The sequence below is a fragment of the Lacerta agilis genome, chromosome 4 (genome assembly GCF_009819535.1).
Source record: "Lacerta agilis isolate rLacAgi1 chromosome 4, rLacAgi1.pri, whole genome shotgun sequence".
NCBI lineage: Eukaryota > Metazoa > Chordata > Lepidosauria > Squamata > Lacertidae > Lacerta > Lacerta agilis.
In genome coordinates, this window is record NC_046315.1 from 34,059,998 (window position 1) to 34,078,179 (window position 18,182).

Consider the following 18,182-nt stretch of genomic DNA (forward strand, 5'->3'; position numbering starts at 1 on the left):
TGATGGGATCTCATTGAGTTTCCTCAATGGCCTATATTGATATGTTAGGCTGCAATCCTACCCACAACTACCCTGAAGGAAGCTTTATGGAACTCAGTGAGACTTACTCCCAGGTCTAGTAGGTCCAGGATTGTGACTTTAACCATGTAACAATGGTTTATTTAAAGGTGACTCCCATGTTCTGCAAATAGCTTTGGAAACCCCATTCTGCTTTAAAATCTCCCTACTAATCTATTTGCGCTAATCATTTGGATTCCCATTTAAGTTAGAATAGCCATAAAAGATTATTGATGGATGTGGCTAATTTTACAATGCTATTAATAAACATGTCGAGAAATGTATGCTTTAAAATGTGCTCCTATTTATTTTAAGCATTTATATCCTACTCTTCAAAAAACCTATTAAGGGCAACTTATCAATAAACAAACCAGCATTGATTGATTGATTGCACTCAACAATGTTAAGCCAATACAATGACTTCAAAGCATACTAACGTTCCACAAGAGAGTCACATCATACAGTTTGCCCTGGAAATGTTAATTGTTTTCCAAACAGCAGAAAAGGAACAGTCCATCTTCCGAAGCTTTACAATGAGTAAAAGCTCATGGAAAGTGTTTGTTTGCCATTAACAGGATCTGCTGTGCTTAAACAGCATGGCACATCCAGCTTACAAAGCAACAGACATATAGCAAAAAGCCGTTTCTTGCAACTATTAACCTATGTATGCTGACACTTGTTATGCTACTACTACACTATTATATAATGCTTTTGCTATTTATGAGAAAGTATCATGTTCTGAGAGCCTGCTACTGGGTCAGCAAAGCAAGAAGTTAAAATAAGGAACATCTGGAAACACAGCATAATATTAGTATGGTAAGAGGTTACCAAGAACAATAACCTAAACACAGAACACATTCCACATATGATGCATTTACTTTGTATTAATTCAATTCAAATGTGCACAATAAAAGAATGTACATGCCGCATTATGATCAGTAGGAAACCAAGATAAAAACTGTGACCATTAGAAGGCAGGGAAAGCATACTAATGAACCCAAGAAAACACTTCATTATTACTCATTTGAAAGAAGTGGTTTCTTGGGCTCATTAGTATGCATTTACCCTAAGTTCCCACTTGCCTTTGGCTAGTAACTGAGGCTGGGCTGCGTCTTTTCTATGAAATAAAGGATGGGGGTGGGAAAGAGTATACTTCTTGTTCAGTTATGAGAAGCAAACCATAGGATCTAATCGAATGGGGCCTAGAATACATTTGATGGTTTTTTTTCCCTCCTGGCAAAAATGCCTCCTGGGGAGCCGTTTCAACAAAATATGAAAAATGAACTGCTAACATGCTTATTCCCTCTATCACAATGAACTGGGAGTAGGGGAAGAAGCAGAGTAGCTCTGACAGGTCTCTTCATATTTTAGAGCAGGCATAGGCAACCTTCGGCTCTCCAGATGTTTTGGCCTACAACTCCCATGATCCCTAGCTAACAGGACCAGTGGTCAGGGATGATGGGAATTGTAGTCCAAAACATCTGGAGAGCCGAAGGTTGCCTATGCCTGTTTTAGAGTGTCTCCTTGAGAGGCAAAATTCCCATTTCCACCACACGCTAATTCTGGTTTTTACAACACCCCTGTAGTATGCACCACCAAATCCATGCTTTTCCAGAACTTGACCAAAGAATGACGCTCATCTCCTGTATAATTGACACATTGTCCCACAATGGGATTTGGAGGAACTAGAGCATGCTGATTTTTTCTTTTTTATTCCTTCAGTAGGAAATTCACCTCAGTTTCTTGTAAATATGCATCTTTTAGGGTGTTTTAAAACCACTTGCAGACAAGGTATATTTTAGTTTTAACAGAAATTTAATTTGTTGACTTAATTAAGCCAACTTTTGTTTCTCTCATACTTTGTAAGCAGTATTCTTAACTTTAAAATAAAACTTACTTCATATTCGGCAAGACTGAGGCAACTGGAGGAGGTGGTGAGAGCCGAGGTGGAACATCATATTCTTCATTTCCTAGATGGCCATTTGAAAATATCTGCACAAGATAGATTTCTTAGTATTATAACTTTTCCACAATGTGTAGGTAAAATCAATAATTGGATGCATTATTTAAGTCCTTCCCCTCAAATTTAATGTATCTCAATCTGCTCTTTGTAGTTCAATACCAATATAATTCTATACAAATAGTGGTCTTCTTCTGAACTCCAGGCATTTAACACAGACTGGCCTAGTTTGCCATCATGTGAAGACAAACCACGGCTTAGTGTGTACAAACAAGCTTCTGAGGAGAATATTGTGGCTGCTTTGTTCCTCTCTGGTTGTTCTGCTGCTGTGTGTCACACTGAGCTAAGCCATAAGGTTTCATATGTAATCTGAACCAGGGCTCATGGTTTAGCGCTCTCCAAAGTAACCATGAATCATAACCAAGGTTTGTTCTTTGTTTACAGCATATGGTTAGTCTGGAGAGAGTTAAACTATGAGCCAGAGTTTGAAAGACACACTAAACTATTGCTGAGCTCACTATGGCACAGCAGCAAAACAACTGGGAAGAAGCAAAGTAGACACAATCTCCTCCCCAGGAAATTGCACCAACCCATGGTTTGGTTTAATCTGATGTGCAAACCAGGCCTATATATTTATTCTATGTTCCTTTCTGTCTTACTCTTCTCTCTTATTTAAATAAATGTATTTATAAAAACACAATCTCCAGAAAACCACAAAACAGGAAAAAATGAAGCTATTAGCAATAGAAAGTCACTATCATAATAATTTGATTTAAGTTTTTAATAGCTCCCTCTTTCTGGCCTTTTTTGTAACCAAGTAACCTACAAATTGAAGTATACAAGCTGTAGCATTACTTTAAATGAGCAGATGTAATTATTATTTGATTGCTTATAGGATTTCAATTATATAGCTGTCAAATGGTAAGTAAAGAACAATAAAACGGCACTTGAACTTGTGGGCAACAGTGCCAGAGTGTGAAATAAAATCAAGCTTCATGCACCATGGACCTCTCACCTTGGCACTTTCTGAAGGCAAATCATGGCGTCTGTGTTTTCGCAGAAATACTGGATCAGAACCCATTCGACAGTGCCGTCCATTAATATTTGAGCTTGCTGTGAGTCCAGGTTTGGGAGAACCATCGCCTCCTACTATTCGACATCCTGCGATATTATTTGTTCCGCACACCTCTCTGGGGCACCAGGCTTCGAGTGGCATAGGCTGATCTCTGGAAGGCACACTTTCAGGATGATGCAAGTGTCTGCTTAACCTATTATCTGGTGGAATGGGCGGGGGTCTTTCTGGCGGAGGTGGGGGAGGATCTCGTACAGGTGGTGGTGGTGCAGGAAGAGGCTTGTCTTGCTTCCTCATCATGCATGGAGAAGACTAGGGAGACGCAACAGAAAGTAATATATCTATAACTGCATGCATTACAAACAGGTTTGCTTTATCAACAGAATTATCTTCAGAACAGAACTAAGCAAGGCTTTAAAAGCACTGGGAAAACTATTCTCTACCTACAATGTTTTTCATTTCCCACATAGCCCAATCCCAATTATTGCAAGTGAGATTGTAATAATAATTCTTGACAGGAAGTTGAAATTTAAAAGTTCTATTTTCTTTATGGGTCCCATATAAGTGGGAAGTGATATTCTGCATCTATGACATTTACTGGCAAGAGAATAAAATATTCTTTGCATGTTCACACAGCACCAAACTTTTGCTAAGTAATAATGATCAGTTGAAAGCTTTTAAAATAAAAACACTATAAAATACCGTATTTTTCGCTCCATAGGACGCACCGGACCATAGGGCGCACCTCATTTTTAGAGGAGGAAACGAAAAAAAAAAATATTTTTTCTGGTTTTCCTCCTCTAAAAGCCCTGTTTTGTTTTGTTTTGTTTTTTAGAGGATTAGCTAAAAGTTTTGCAGCTTTTTTGCAAAGGGGAAAGCCCTGGCTTTTTTGAGGATCAGCTAAAAGTTTTGCAGCTGTTTTTGCAAAGGCAAAAGGCCTTTTTTTGAGGATCAGCTAAAAGCTTTGCAGCTGTTTTTGCAAAGGCAAAAGGCCTTTTTTTGAGGATCAACTAAAGGTTTTGCAGCTTTTTTGCAAAGGGAAAAGCCCTGGTTGTTTTTTTTTAGGATCATCTAAAGGTTTTGCAGCTTTTTTTGCAAAGGGGGAAAAGCAAAGAGGAAAAGCCCCATTTTTATGGGGTTTAACTCACATTTCTGAAAAAATCTTAAGGAAAGGGAGCCATTTCTACTGTTTCCAGACAGATAATCTAATCAGCCAGTCACATGTCCTGGGGAAACAAACAACCTCCCTCTGCAGCACATTCAACAAAGGAGGGCGGGGCTGAAAGGGAGCCGGGACTCTTATCTCTCTCCCGATCTCTAGCTGATCAGCTGCTGAGTGGGGTCCTTTCAACACTCCCTTTTCTCTTTGTAAAATAAAAAGCACAATCTGCTTTTGGCCCCTGGGCAACTCAGCTCCAGGGACCACCATTCGCTCCATAAGACGCACAGGTATTTCCCCTTACTTTTCAAGAGGAAAAAAGTGCGTCTTATGGAGCGAAAAAATACGGTCGGTAATGTGAGATTATAAAGTATTCATTACAAATAAGAAAATCAGCAGTATACTCAATTTCCAGAATACCCCATCATGTTCATCATCTAAAATTAATGTCTGTACTCATGGCTAAAGACCAGCAACACTGACCCTTCACTGCCAGTTTAAATGACAGCTAATTAAAATTATGATAGCAATGAATAAACATTTTACGTACTTCATTTGTCTAAGCATTATGCAACTAGAATGAAATTTAATTTGCAAATAGAACTGCCAAGTTGAAGGCAAAATCCTGATAAAAAAGTAAATTGTAAGTTATCACTGGTCATCCACACACATACAGGCAGGCACACAGACTCACTAATAGTTTTCAAAGCATGGCTTCAACATTCAATTAAAAATCTAATTATATTTGGTGTACTAATTACAACCCAAGTGATCTTGCTTTAGGAAGAATGCTTGTGCATGACTGTATTATTTTGTTGACTATTATTTCTGCCTTAAAGAAAGCATATTCTTCTGAATGCTTTCCCTCTTAAAAGAGCATTTACAATTTGCTGAGAGTACAGCTTTTCCCTGTATGTAACTGTAAACCATGGGTTGCAAATTTCTCACCTTAATTTCAACATCATATGACAAGTACAAATTATGGGTGGTATTCATCCAAATAGAGCAAAAGCTTCCAGCTGCACAATGGAACTTCATCTCCTCCTCCTCTCCCACCAAACCCTCTAAATCTGTTCTGGTGAACCCTCCAACTATCTGGAACAGATTTGGAGAAGGTGCAGGGTATGTGCAGGAAGAGGAGAGGGAGGTGAAAATCTGTTGTACAAACAGAAATGCTTCTGCTAATGAAACATTTTCACTTGATACCACTCTATGCATATGGAAATGAAGATAAATTTGAAAACATTGCACTATTTAAATGTAAGTCAGATAATGGATTTTTCAAAGGCTGCATTTGCCTGTAATGCAAAGCCAAGAACCATCTTTTATTAAGCCAAACTGTGCACTGGTGCATGATTCTCCCTTCATTCATGGGGTAAACAAATCATGAAGCAGGCTAGCTTAGTGTTGCATCCAAGGTTGTGGTCAGATGTAACACTAAGTTGGCTTCTCCATGGCTCTGGAAAGAGGTGAAAAGTGGGAACGCTTGCACTGTGTGCACCAGTATGTGGCTTGCACACAAATGATTAAGCCAAGCTTTATGACTTCGTGTTATGTGTGAACATGGCCACTGTTTTTTTATTTGCGATTTAGTTTTGCAAACTAGAATAATAAAAAGGTGAGATACAAGTAAAATTTGACACCAGCATTTCTACTGCATTAAATTGGTATGGCATGGGATGGGGGATATTACAATAGAAATGTTTTTTTTTTAATGTCATAGGGATGCCTATGTTAAACATATAGCTTAGATTCTAATGTCCAACTTAATGTATGCTTTGTGGTATCTTTACTACAGTAACTCTAAATCACTGGGGATCTTTACTATAGCTCTGTAAAGGGTCCCAGGTTGACCGTAAAAATTACTTTTAACCCAACTCTGGATGCAGAGTTATGTGGGTTATGTGGGATGCAGAGTTATGTTCTCCCACATCTTGTGGGAGAACAAGATGTGTTTTCTGTGGGGAGGGGGTTTGAACAGTCCAGAATAAACCGTATTAAACTACAGCTGGTTTTTTTTTTTAATTTATTTTCTTTTTTCTTACATCCTTACCAAGTGCATGCACAGAGGATAGGAACTCACACTGTACTGCCTGCTCCTGCAAAGGCAAATGAATATTGGATGGGGGAAGGAAGAGGTATGGAGTGACAGACGACAAATCAGTTGAGTGATGGAAGAAAAGCAGAGATCAAAGATGAAGAGGAGCAGCAGTGGAGAAAGCGAAGGGAAAGCAGTGGGGATGAGAATCCAAGTGTGAAAGAAAAAGAGGCAGAGGTAGACCAGTCTTCATCCAGAGAGAAGATTGTCATTCAACAGCAGCAGCTAGCACCAAATAACTGGGAAGCTGTAGAAGCAATTATTACTGATTTAACAAGAGTAACATTGTTCTTTATGGGTATATGAGTTATTTGTATTTGATTAGAATTGTTATGTTTATTATTAAGTTAATGTAGACACTTGTGAAAATTCCAATAGATGTTCTCTCTCTATAGATAGCTAGACAGACAGTGATCCAGACAGAGAAAGGATTTGTGTGTTGACACAACAGTTTTCATCGCTGGCTTGAATCTCTTGTGGTGCACGGCAGTCTGCTGCTAAAGCAGTAGTTTGCTAGAATGGTTAAAGTAGCAAGGATGTACCAATAGGCATCACATATGTAAACACTTACGGATGTCATCTAATTTCTTGGGTGAGGGTGTCAAAACCATAAACAGAATGAGTAAATAAGACTACCTTTGGTGAGCTAGTAGGGCTGGCACAAGGGGATCGAGCAACTCCCTTTTGAATTAGATCTAATCGAGGAGGCACTGGTGGGAGGCTAAGATGAGGTCCTTGGAGGGGTTCAGGAAGTGGCTTTCTTCTTTGTGCAAGTGGAGAAGATCCTGGAGATGTCACTGGAGAATTCTGTCTTTCAGTACACTGCAACACAGTATTCATAAGGGTTGTAAAACATGGTTTTGTTTTTGTTCACTGGGATACTTTCATATACACTTTCAAATTCTTATGGCTTATGCACCTATAAACAATTACACTGGCTATATTGCTATGATGCTCACAATTTATTTTGACGAATAAGTATTAAATAGCTATTTTCACAGCTAAATGGCAATTGCAAAGAAATGCAGCAGTGCTAGAATTTGGACAAACAGAGCAGAGATTCATATTATGAGGAAGATAAAGATATTTGCTCAAAGAAAGAGAAATAATGACAAATGAATATAATTACAAATTGGTTCCATATGAAGCAAAAGCCCCTTTCTGTTAAGGTAAGCATTATTTCCACAGGACAGTTGGGAGGGTGGGGCAGAGCAGAGGAAATCAGGCTGCTTGTAAGTCGAGCCATTGTAAAGCCCATCATGGTTTTTCAAACTTACAACTTGAAAACAAGCAGTCAAACTCCAAGTTCAGTTGAGCAGCTGGGTGTTTGCCCATCCCTACCATTTTCTTATAAGGAAATAAAGTCTGTGGAACATGAAATACTCCACAGTTTCAGTCTTAAAGCTTTTGCCATTGAAATAACATGTCCACACTTTGTTCTTTAGTGTTTGTACAGAGTGAACAGACTTTTAAGAATTTGCAGGCTTGAGCCCAAATTAGACTACATGGAATAGAGACACAGAAAAAAAGGCATAACTGAATAATCATCAGCTTTAGCATTCTGAATCCAGACCAATTACAGTAGCTAGACTTTAATATTGTATGACAACTCGTGCTTTGAGAGCATTTGCACATGGTATCTTGGTTGGCTTGATACAAGTTTAATGTAACAGCTATTCCCATTACAGCTTTCCTGTGAGAAAGATTGTCACTTCGGCTTCGTGATTTATTCCTCAGACATTCCAAATTTGCATTTTTTGCATGAAACAGGAAAAACATATCTGAACCTCATTACTTTCTCTTCAGAAATTACAAAGCAGCTACTAAATATGCTCAAGGCAATTGGTCTGGTTCTGGCAAAAGTGTAGCAAACCAGATGGTATAAATACAATGCAAAGCAATCTGGATCCTGACTCGGCATGATGCACAGCACCATGGAATTCCCAGATTGCTCTGAGACTGCAGCAAGTGGGTAGGGAGATCATGATTTCTGTTAAATGTTCTGAGCATGAAACTGAGTGTTTCTGTCTGCAATTGTGCAAACTGTGCTTTAGAAGGTAAACAGGATTCATTTTGTTAAATTAGGAGAGGGGTGGGGAAACTCCATCCTATGGGCCAATCCTGGCCTGCTAGGGGTTCCAATTTAGCCTGCTAGGCCATTTCCCCCAAACTGTTCCCATCTGCCCATCTACTGACCTCACTGGGTTTAATTCTACATTGGCTGTGTATCCTGTCTGAAGGGAACAGGATCAAATAGCCAAGGCAGCAGAATTTAATCCCTGCTCATCAGTGAGCAGTAATGGCAGCAGAGACTCCTCTTTTCACACACCTGGCTGCTGCCTGCCCATTCACTTAAGGAAGAACAGTCAGCTGTTTTGAGCAGCACTTTTGCAAAGTGCTTAAAAACAGGCTTGGCACTCCCATGTCAGCCTCCAGAGCTATATTTTAAAGCACGTGATATATCTGGATATATATACATATATACCTTCCGCACAGAAGCTAATCGATTCATCATTAAAGATTCTTCTCTGTCGTCGTCGTCATCCAAGTCGAGCATGGGTATACCAAAACTATCCATAATGCTGCAGCACCTTGAGTTCTCATCTCGGGGATCAAAGGGGTCCACAATTATGGGTTCAGTTCCTTTGATTTCACAGCGGCAGAAAGGACACCCCTGACCATCAGACTCCTATATGGGTGAAAAGCAAAGTCCTTAATTACTAAGCACTATTTTTATTTGTATGTATAGAACATTCCTCAAGAAAAGGGAAATCAGTGAAAAGAATTTTAATTGTTAATTAAAATTACTGCAAAAGAAAACCCAACTGAATGCCTGTTATTCAAATATAGTTCTGTTTTATTTTGTCTTCCAGGCTTGCCTCTTCATGAAAGTTCAGATATACATCTGGACTTGCAGTTCTCACTAACATGTTGCAGTATTGTGAATAACTACACTAATGGAACCTCTTTCATTTGGTAGAATTCCAAAAATTAGGTCAAAAGCTTTCATACCAATGAATTTCCACAAACATTTCTAAGCAATTAGGGACATATTATCTAATAGCTTTCAAAAGGTCATATTTGTTTACCTTGCACATGAACATCATTGGTATTATGTTACCAAAATTGTTAAGAGGAATAAACATAAATTACCCAATCTGTTTTGCTCCGTAAAGAAGTAAGTTTTTAATTGTGCATGGTTGTTTTTTTACATTTATAAGCAAATGCAACACAAACATAAACAACCGGAGACAAAATACATGTTTTAAAGAACGGAGCAAAAGAAAGGCAGGCAGGCAGGCAGAGAATATCACTTTACAGTATGGTTTAGAAGTACTATTTGAGGAGAAAAGAAGAAAGATTTTTTGCTTTTTAACCACAGGCTACTATGCTTTATCAAGTGCTTTTGAAACTTCTCTCATTCTCTCTTGTTTGTTTATTTCCATATCACATGCATCCTAACACCATTATGAATGTAAATTATATCTATTCAGTCAGACTTGCTTAAATAAGACAATATACAAGTGACCTTTCACACTGCCTACTGGAAAGGAGTCTCCACATTTTGTCAGGCCTTGATAACTTACCAAATTCTGACTCTGCCTTATCCTCAAAATCAGAATAGGAGTGCTGTCTTGTGTCTGACATTGCTCATAGCTTTAAAGGCATAGGGAATGCTTCTGAAGCAAAATGCAAAGAAATAAATAAACCCTGAACTTGGTCTTACTTTGTGCAGGAGGTAGTCACATTAAAAGAGATGACTGTTACTAGTAATCTTGACAATGCATTTGCAGATACCCACTTTGGGCTTTAAATAAGCAATGCTTCTATACAAATGAGTGATTAGCTACACATATAAATTCAATTCAGTGTTATAAGCATACAGGAATATTAGGGTAAAGTATGAGAAAGAAACTACTTTAAAAGAAAAACACCAGGATATGTTCCTTTTTCTTATCTTATACATTTTAATTTTTATTTCAGTGTTTGTTTATCCTAGTTTTCTCTCCATTAAAAAGTACTGAGAAAGTTGACATTCAGTACAGAATACCCAGAATAACTGAAGACATGGTGTTGCTTATTTTATTTAATAACACAGATGTTTCACTATGGGAAAAGGGGACTGGCAATTTCTCCTTAGGCATGTCTAATGAGCCATTATGACAGCAATTAAACACTAACCACTAGCAAGTATCAACTGACATTGCTACAGTATGTTCCTTTCATCAACTCATTAATTATACAGAAGTTAAATTTGCAATGAAGTTTGATTAAATAGGAAATGTGGCTGCTAATGCAAGAAAAGCCCAATGCTCTCTTTTTCATTAGAGTTCACTTATTAAGGGTTACACTTTAGCTGGAAATACACGATTTGTGTGTTTGGTTTGGGCCAGATTCTTCATCCCCACTGAGGCATAGAAGGAGGAACAGCACTCCAACGGAAAGTTAACACCTGCAATTTGCCTCTGCACTTGTTTTTACAGCTGCTACACCTAAAGACCCAACAGAGAGTGCAATCCTCATTGGTGAATGGAGGAATAGGGATATTTTTTAAAGTCAATTGTCACTATTTCTACAGCCTTCTTAGTATCCTTAATAGTTCTTTAGATTCCACCAGACAAACAAAAGCATGTAAAAAACAGAGCCTAAAATTTATACACACAGAAATCACACTGGGTGCAATGTGAGAGAGTTTACTTCCTGAAAGTCTGCTGGAAATAATAGAAGGACTGGACTCGCTGGTAGCGTCCATCAGATTTACGTGTGTTTAACTTTCTTTGAATGGTTTCTATTTTAAATGGTTAGGTACCATTTAGGTACAAGTAGGCAGAGTTCAGGCTTGTCAGGTTAATTTTGCTTTTTCTGAGAACCACAAGATCTACCAACAAGAGCCTGGCACAATATTCTAACATATAGCCACTGAGCATAGCAAATTTTGTTTTCAGTACTAGAACCAACCAGAACATACTGTACTTTCACATAAACATTCACTCCTGGTTAAATTTTCTCATTTTGAGAAGCTGAAAAAAGTTATTTTGAAGTGAGTTGCTTCAAATAGCCATTTTGGGCAGGATTTAATCTCTGTCCATCAGCTGACAAGCAGAGGTTACATCCTGTTGCCTTATACCCATGATCAAGTTCTCTGCTGGGTATACAGCAAAAAGCCACAGCAGAATTAAATCCTGTCCATCAGTGATGTTAACTGATGGGATAGTGTGGGCATGATTTGGGAAAAATAGCCTTGCGGGCCAAAATTGGACCCCCTTGTGGACCATGACTGGCCTGGAGGCCAGAGGTTCCCCATCCCTACAATACGGGTTCTCCAGATCTGGTAAAGCAAAGGAAGAGGGGTAGGAGAAAAAGAGATGATTCACCTTAGCTTCCTCCTCAGCCTGGTGTTTATTGCTGGGTGAGTTATTTATCGCACAAGTTCTTAAGAGTGCTGACCATTTGAGAAGACGCTCTCTTCTCCACCCATACACAGCCATTTTATCTTTTACATCCAATAATTTTTAAACATCTTCCTTGACAAACTCACACCTAATAATGCTGTTACTTGTAATTGTCAGTAGCTTATTGATCTTGCTTTGAATACAGCCCTGCATTTATTTTCATATATGACAAAGTGTGTCAAAGGGCAGGGCCAGATGCTCCCCACCCCATTCCATATAAAGAACATAACTGGACTGGCAACCGAAGCTTATTTCAATGCTGGTAACACGATAGCATTGTCCACAGCACCTGAGGTAGCACAGTAGTTTGAAGTGGCTATGACAGTCCATGTAGCATACACAGGTCTGTCCTCCAACAAAGGGAAATAGCTGCCACTCTATACCTCAGCATCTGACACTTGAGGTGACCATTTCACTTATTATAGGACTGGCCTGAAAAAGTGGAAGCAAAGTAGCAATATTTCAAAGCATATTCCTGAAGCTGATACTGCTGAAAAACCAGCAAAATGATCAGTGAAAAGAGAACCACAATAAACCTACCTAAATATATACATATATATTGCCGACAAAGGTCCGTATAGTTAAAGCTAAGGTTTTCCCAGTAGTGATGTATGGAAGTAAGAGCTGGACCATAAAGAAGGCTGATCGCCGAAGAATTGATGCTTTTGAATTATGGTGCTGGAGGAGACTCTTGAGAGTCCCATGGACTGCAAGAAGATCAAACCTATCCATTCTGAAGGAAATCAGCCCTGAGTGTTCACTGGAAGGACAGATCCTGAAGCTGAGGCTCCAATACTTTGGCCACCTCCTGAGAAGAGAAGACTCGCTAGAAAAGACCCTGATGTTGGGAAAGATGGAGGGCACAAGGCGAAGGGGATGACAGAAGACGAGATGGTTGGACAGTGTTCTTGAAGCTACTAACATGAGTCTGACCAAACTGCGGGAGGCAGTGGAAGACAGGAGTGCCTGGCGTGCTCTGGTCCATGGGGTGACGAAGAGTTGGACACAACTAAACGAGTAAACAACAACAACAAAAATATATACATATGGTGAATGAATACAAGAAAGACAACCTACCTGCCATGCTGTAAGGCAAGATGTGCACATCAGATGCCCACAAGGCTCAATCTTCACATCTTTGTCATTTTCTGCACAAATTTTACAAAGCTGGAATGTGGAACCCATTTCACAGTACAATTCATATTGTTCCTGAAAACAAGACTATTGCAGTTAAGTGGCTCTGTGGGATGGTACGTTTACAAGCTTGCTTCTAACGCAGTTTGATGTTTTTAAGCAAAATTGTATTTGAGATCACCTATTTTTGAAGACATTCATGTGACAGAAAATAACTCATAGTTACTGGCTACAGTTACTGGTTAACATTATGATAGAAAACTATTTCAAAACTGGCGTAACTTGAAAACAAATGGGGTTGGGGAGATACCCAGAAGACCTGGAAATGATACCTGAAAGCAGCAAAGGAATTATCTTTTTGTTAATTCCTCCTAATTTGCCACGGCAAGTGAAAATTCATGTTCCAACTAGAAAGTTGTGTCCATTTCCCTCTGTCGGGAACTAGAACTGCACTACAGCATGAAGTATCTCTATCTTATATTTTAGTCTTTTCTAACAAAATCTTGTCTTTGCCAAAGTTCTGCTCTTCTTCCTTAATTTTCCTGTCTTTTCATTTTTATAGTAGGTGAAATACCAATCAAAGATGTGTAAGGAAATTATAATCTTCCAATATCATCTTCAGCATGTCATCACTGCTAGAAGGATAATTATCTCCTAAGTGCTCATAACATTTGTACTCTAGGTGCCAATTCTTCCTTAAATGTCAGAAAAAATAATGTCACAATGCAAGCAGTAATTACAGCATTGTTAGCATACTCCACATAGCATGTACAGGCAACTTGGGGAGCATTTGAGGGTTTGTTTGTTATTTTTTTTTTCATTTTAAGTGATAGTGATTTATCTTTACTTTGAAAAAATACTTTGTAATGCCTATCAAAACATCAAGTCTAACAACATGACACATGCATCAGAAACATTCAAAACGCAGCCAGGGTATTATTAGCCAATCCACAACAGCTACATAGTATGAATAGACCACCCTCATCAATATGACAAAACCACCAGTGGAAGGTGAAGAGAAGAAGATAGATGGATTTCTGGCCAACACTTCCTCATTTTTTTATCCTTTCACCATATACGACCAAAGGTCACTCAAGCCCTAAGATGTAATTATCACCAGAGAGGCATTCAGAGTGGACAAGCTGCTTGATAAAAATAAATTCACAGGCTACCAAGACCATTACAGTTTTAAACACCCTCCCTACTAGAGTTCACAATAAACACACTAATTGCTTTTCATGAAGGTAACTGTGGGTAGACATTTTAAAGTAATTAATTATATTTTTGAGGTTAAGGATGATTTTATCTGAATGTTATTTTGACACTATGGAATGATAATGTTATATTTAGCTTAATTATAAAGTAAATACAAACTTTCTCAGAGAGCCCCTATGCAAACCCGTCTCATATATTTCCCACCAAAAGTACACCCACTCCACGGAACACCTCAATAGTGAGTGCCCATTAATGGGTGTAAATGAACATCTTACTAAAAACTGGCATTTAAATCTGTTGCATTTTTTTTTATTAATGATTTTGCTATAAATAAAATGATAATATGCAACATACCTGTGTAACTTTTATGTGATCATGTGGGGTGGGTTCACACAGTCCTGTAAGATCAGGGTTATAACTTCTTCCATCTGGGTACAGATAGCTGGATTACAAAGAAATAATGTTTACAATTTTACATTGCTTCTAAATTTGTTAACATTTAATCACATAATGTGCACTAACATGTATATAGCTACAAGTTATGAAAACCCAAACATATGGCTTTCCAAATGAATTTGATAAAACTGGGACTAGTTCACAAAGTCACTAGACAACACAAATCACAATACTTGCACCTGAAAGCATTCTACCACCAAGCTGTTCATGAATGGTAAATTTAGATGAGGGTTCCAAAGACTTTCTCACCCCACTCTATAAGCATTTGCTTCCAACAACTTTTTCCATTTCCTCTTGTCATTCATTACAATATCCATGTTTATGTTGTTTTTCTATATGCACTATCTGCTGATAATTGTAGCCCACTTTTCACTTCATTGTTGCATATAAGTTCACCCTCACCTCTTCTAGTCTCCTTGTTTTACTATTAAGTCAACAACAAAGACTCTAGTTTGCCTACATTTGGGACACTAAAGAAGAGTGGTTGTTTCCCTTTCCCTGCATGAAAATTATGAGCACTCATTGCAATAAAGATCTAATTTTATATTGGATAACTAAACATTGCTCAGACTGAAACACATACCACTCTTAGGTGCATCCCATCTGTCAGAGAACCAAGGTTCTGTATTTAAAGTAGTAAACGTTTATACTCACAATCCCTCCCGGCTGCCATCAATCAGAGCTTGAAATAAAGGCTTATTATGAGGTATTGTCTGTAATATATTTCCATCGCCAGTGACATATCCAATGGCCCACTGTCCTAGTCGAGTGCAGCTTAATCTGAAAATGTAGCTATAAGGCAATGTTACAAAAACACACTTAACAACATATGAAAAGACGTCCTGGATCAGGCCAAAGCCCCATCTAACCCATTGCCCTCAATATGTTGTTTCACCCTCAATTTCCATTAGCTCATTAGATGATGGGAGACGTGGTCCAGCAATATCTGGAGGGCCAGAGGTTAACCATCTCTCCACTAAAGCTGCAGTATGTGGTGCCTATAGCCCACCCTCTACATGAAAAACATGGGTCCTGTTTAAAGTTAGGAAAACTTTCATTTAAAATTAGAAAGAGGGGTAATAATCCCCACAGTTCTGAAAGAAAGGTAAAAAAAATCTGGAAGCAGCACATTTAAAAGGCTCAGCACTTAAAACAAGGGATCTATGTTTATGAGACTTTACTATTTCCACATAAGTGCATTTTATAATTTTAAAATGCAAATTCAGTCAGGCGAGTAACACCAGGGTTGCAGGTTTTTCCAGTGTGGCTAGGAATCTCAGAAAATATACCAAGTGAACACTGGTCAAAATAGCACAAAGAGTAAAAGGTTTTACTGAACACAAAGGTCAAATGACCCTCTTCTTAGAAGTATGAGCAAAAATGCATTACCTTCCTGGTTTGGTGCTGTATTTTTGTAACCGTGCTTTAACTTCATCGTAAGTCAGAAATGCCATATATCCAGGATGCGTTACAGCTAGGAAGTTCCAGTTTCTTAATATTGAACCCCAAGGCTAAACACAAAGTGAAAAAAATATTGTATTTTTGTCCCATCTTTCCTTCAGTCATTGTGGTGGCATACACTGCTATTTCCCCACTACACTTGCAACCATGTGGGGTAGATTAGGCTGAGAAAGAGGGCCAGCTTGAATGGAACAAACTTACTAACATGGTTTTTTAAGTCAAGATTTTGTTCCATGATTTGGTAAAGCAGGCAATGAGCTTCATGCCTGTGGGCTCCCTGCATCTCTCTCTGTATTACTAGTTTCTGCCATGATTACTTTAAATCACAGTTTATCATTTTGGAAATAGAGAGAAAGTACTTTAAAGTAAGCATGATTAAAAACAAACAAACGCTGAAACTAGCACATGAGGGGATGGGGAGCATGAGAACTGTACCCATCTTAATAAATCATTTATTAAGCCAGGATCCCTATGTCTGAACCAGCACATAGTGACTGGGCCACTCAGTAACCTTCATGGCTAGATGTGAATTTTTGCTCAGCTATCCTCAGTCCAAATTCAACATTCCAGACAGTCACCATATCAAAGTATCTCACAATGTATGCAAGATATACTTCTGAAGTCTATAGAGTTATTAACATATCCTGACATGTTTTTAAGAAGTGATTTAATTTACTGTTTGATTTTATATCAATGTTTATATTTGATGTTAGCCACCCTGAGCCCGGTCTTGGCCGGGGAGGGCGGGATACAAATAAAATATTATTATTAATTATTATTAATTATTAATTATTATTATTCATTCACTGTACGTGATTAGCTTTGATACAATTTAACTGGGGGAAACATGCCTAAGTTCACAGCAGGTGAAGAAAAGCCTACTGTCAGCTAATTATAAACAGCTATCAAAACTTCAATCAAAACTATTTCTCCCTCTTTCTTTATATACTGCCTTTAATAAAAATAATATTAACATGATTCACAATACAATAAAACAATGCAATAAAACATAATCGAAAGCTATAGTACCCAACATCAGGGGCCCAAGAATACAGCAACAATTTCTATACTCTTACCTAGTGTTAAGTATGCAATTTATCACAGCAGCGATGCATGGTAATATACTAAACCTGCCAACTATTACAATTGTTATTTGGAGGTATATAGAGTTCAAGAATATAAACAGATCCTATCTCATATTCCCATATCGAGATGCTTAGTTTGTCTGAGTCTTTAAGCTGCCCTCATAAAGGGAAGAATTTTTTCTTTTCTCATCTGTACTCTCTCCTTACATCATTATATTTATTGTGAAGGTGAGAAAACGTAATAGAGGAGCTCTAAGCATGATAAGCAAACTGGTGTTTTTATTTAAAAAGGTAAGCCAAAGATAATTCACACAAATAAAGTTTCTACGATAAACCAAGCCTCAGCTTTTATTCAGTTTTAATCAGTCTTTTTTTCCTGGACATTTTCTCTGAACAAAATGTGGCAAAGATTTTTGTTTTTAACTGAACAAAATGGCATATTGACTTCAACCATTAGTGAGTGCTTTGTAGGGTTTAAAGAAACATACTTGGTTGTAGACAACATAGGAAGAGGATGTTCAATATTAGGCTGAATATTTTACCTGGAATAATCTGGTGAAGATATCAAATTCAAAGACTGAAATGTAGTCATTGCAGGTTAAATCAATAGTAGATTTCAAAGCCATTGCTTCCAAACCAGAACTAATCTGATGCACTTCATGCAGACACTGACGGAACACCTTCCAAGGCACTATGGTTCTGTAATGCAAAAACAGTATTGAAGTGTTACACAATATGCTACCATTTTCTAAGTAGCATCACATCCTGTAAAATCAGGGCCATGTAGGCTCATGATTACACATCATGTTCGCTCACATCTCCAGGTGAAGGGTTACCAGCAACCTTCTTCTGGCAGCACAATGGCCAGGGGCGAGGAGAGAAGATAGATGATGGCAGGAATTGGTATCTGGACGGCACAGCAAGATTTTAAGTTGGCACCAGGGGCAGGGGAGAGCACCATTCAAGTTCTACTTCAGGCAGCAAAATTACTTGTGTCAGCACTGCACATGGCTCTGTGTCTAGGTAAAGGAT

The 18,182-nt window shown here is 38.3% G+C and overlaps 1 protein-coding gene across 4 annotated transcripts in view; it reads right to left on the reverse strand.

Moving 5' to 3' along the window:
* Positions 1-18,182, reverse strand: part of CBLB (Cbl proto-oncogene B) — a 55,004-nt gene that overhangs the window by 9,939 nt on the left and 26,883 nt on the right. For all 4 annotated transcript variants that reach the window (XM_033146680.1, XM_033146678.1, XM_033146677.1 and 1 more), the window contains 9 exons: positions 17,693-17,849; positions 15,994-16,115; positions 15,259-15,396; positions 14,503-14,590; positions 12,877-13,008; positions 8,832-9,035; positions 6,983-7,168; positions 3,033-3,401; positions 1,955-2,049 (listed from right to left, as the gene is read on the reverse strand). In XM_033146680.1, the coding sequence (XP_033002571.1) occupies positions 1,955-2,049; positions 3,033-3,401; positions 6,983-7,168; positions 8,832-9,035; positions 12,877-13,008; positions 14,503-14,590; positions 15,259-15,396; positions 15,994-16,115; positions 17,693-17,849 (1,491 nt within the window). The remainder of the gene's footprint in view (positions 1-1,954; positions 2,050-3,032; positions 3,402-6,982; positions 7,169-8,831; positions 9,036-12,876; positions 13,009-14,502; positions 14,591-15,258; positions 15,397-15,993; positions 16,116-17,692; positions 17,850-18,182) is intronic.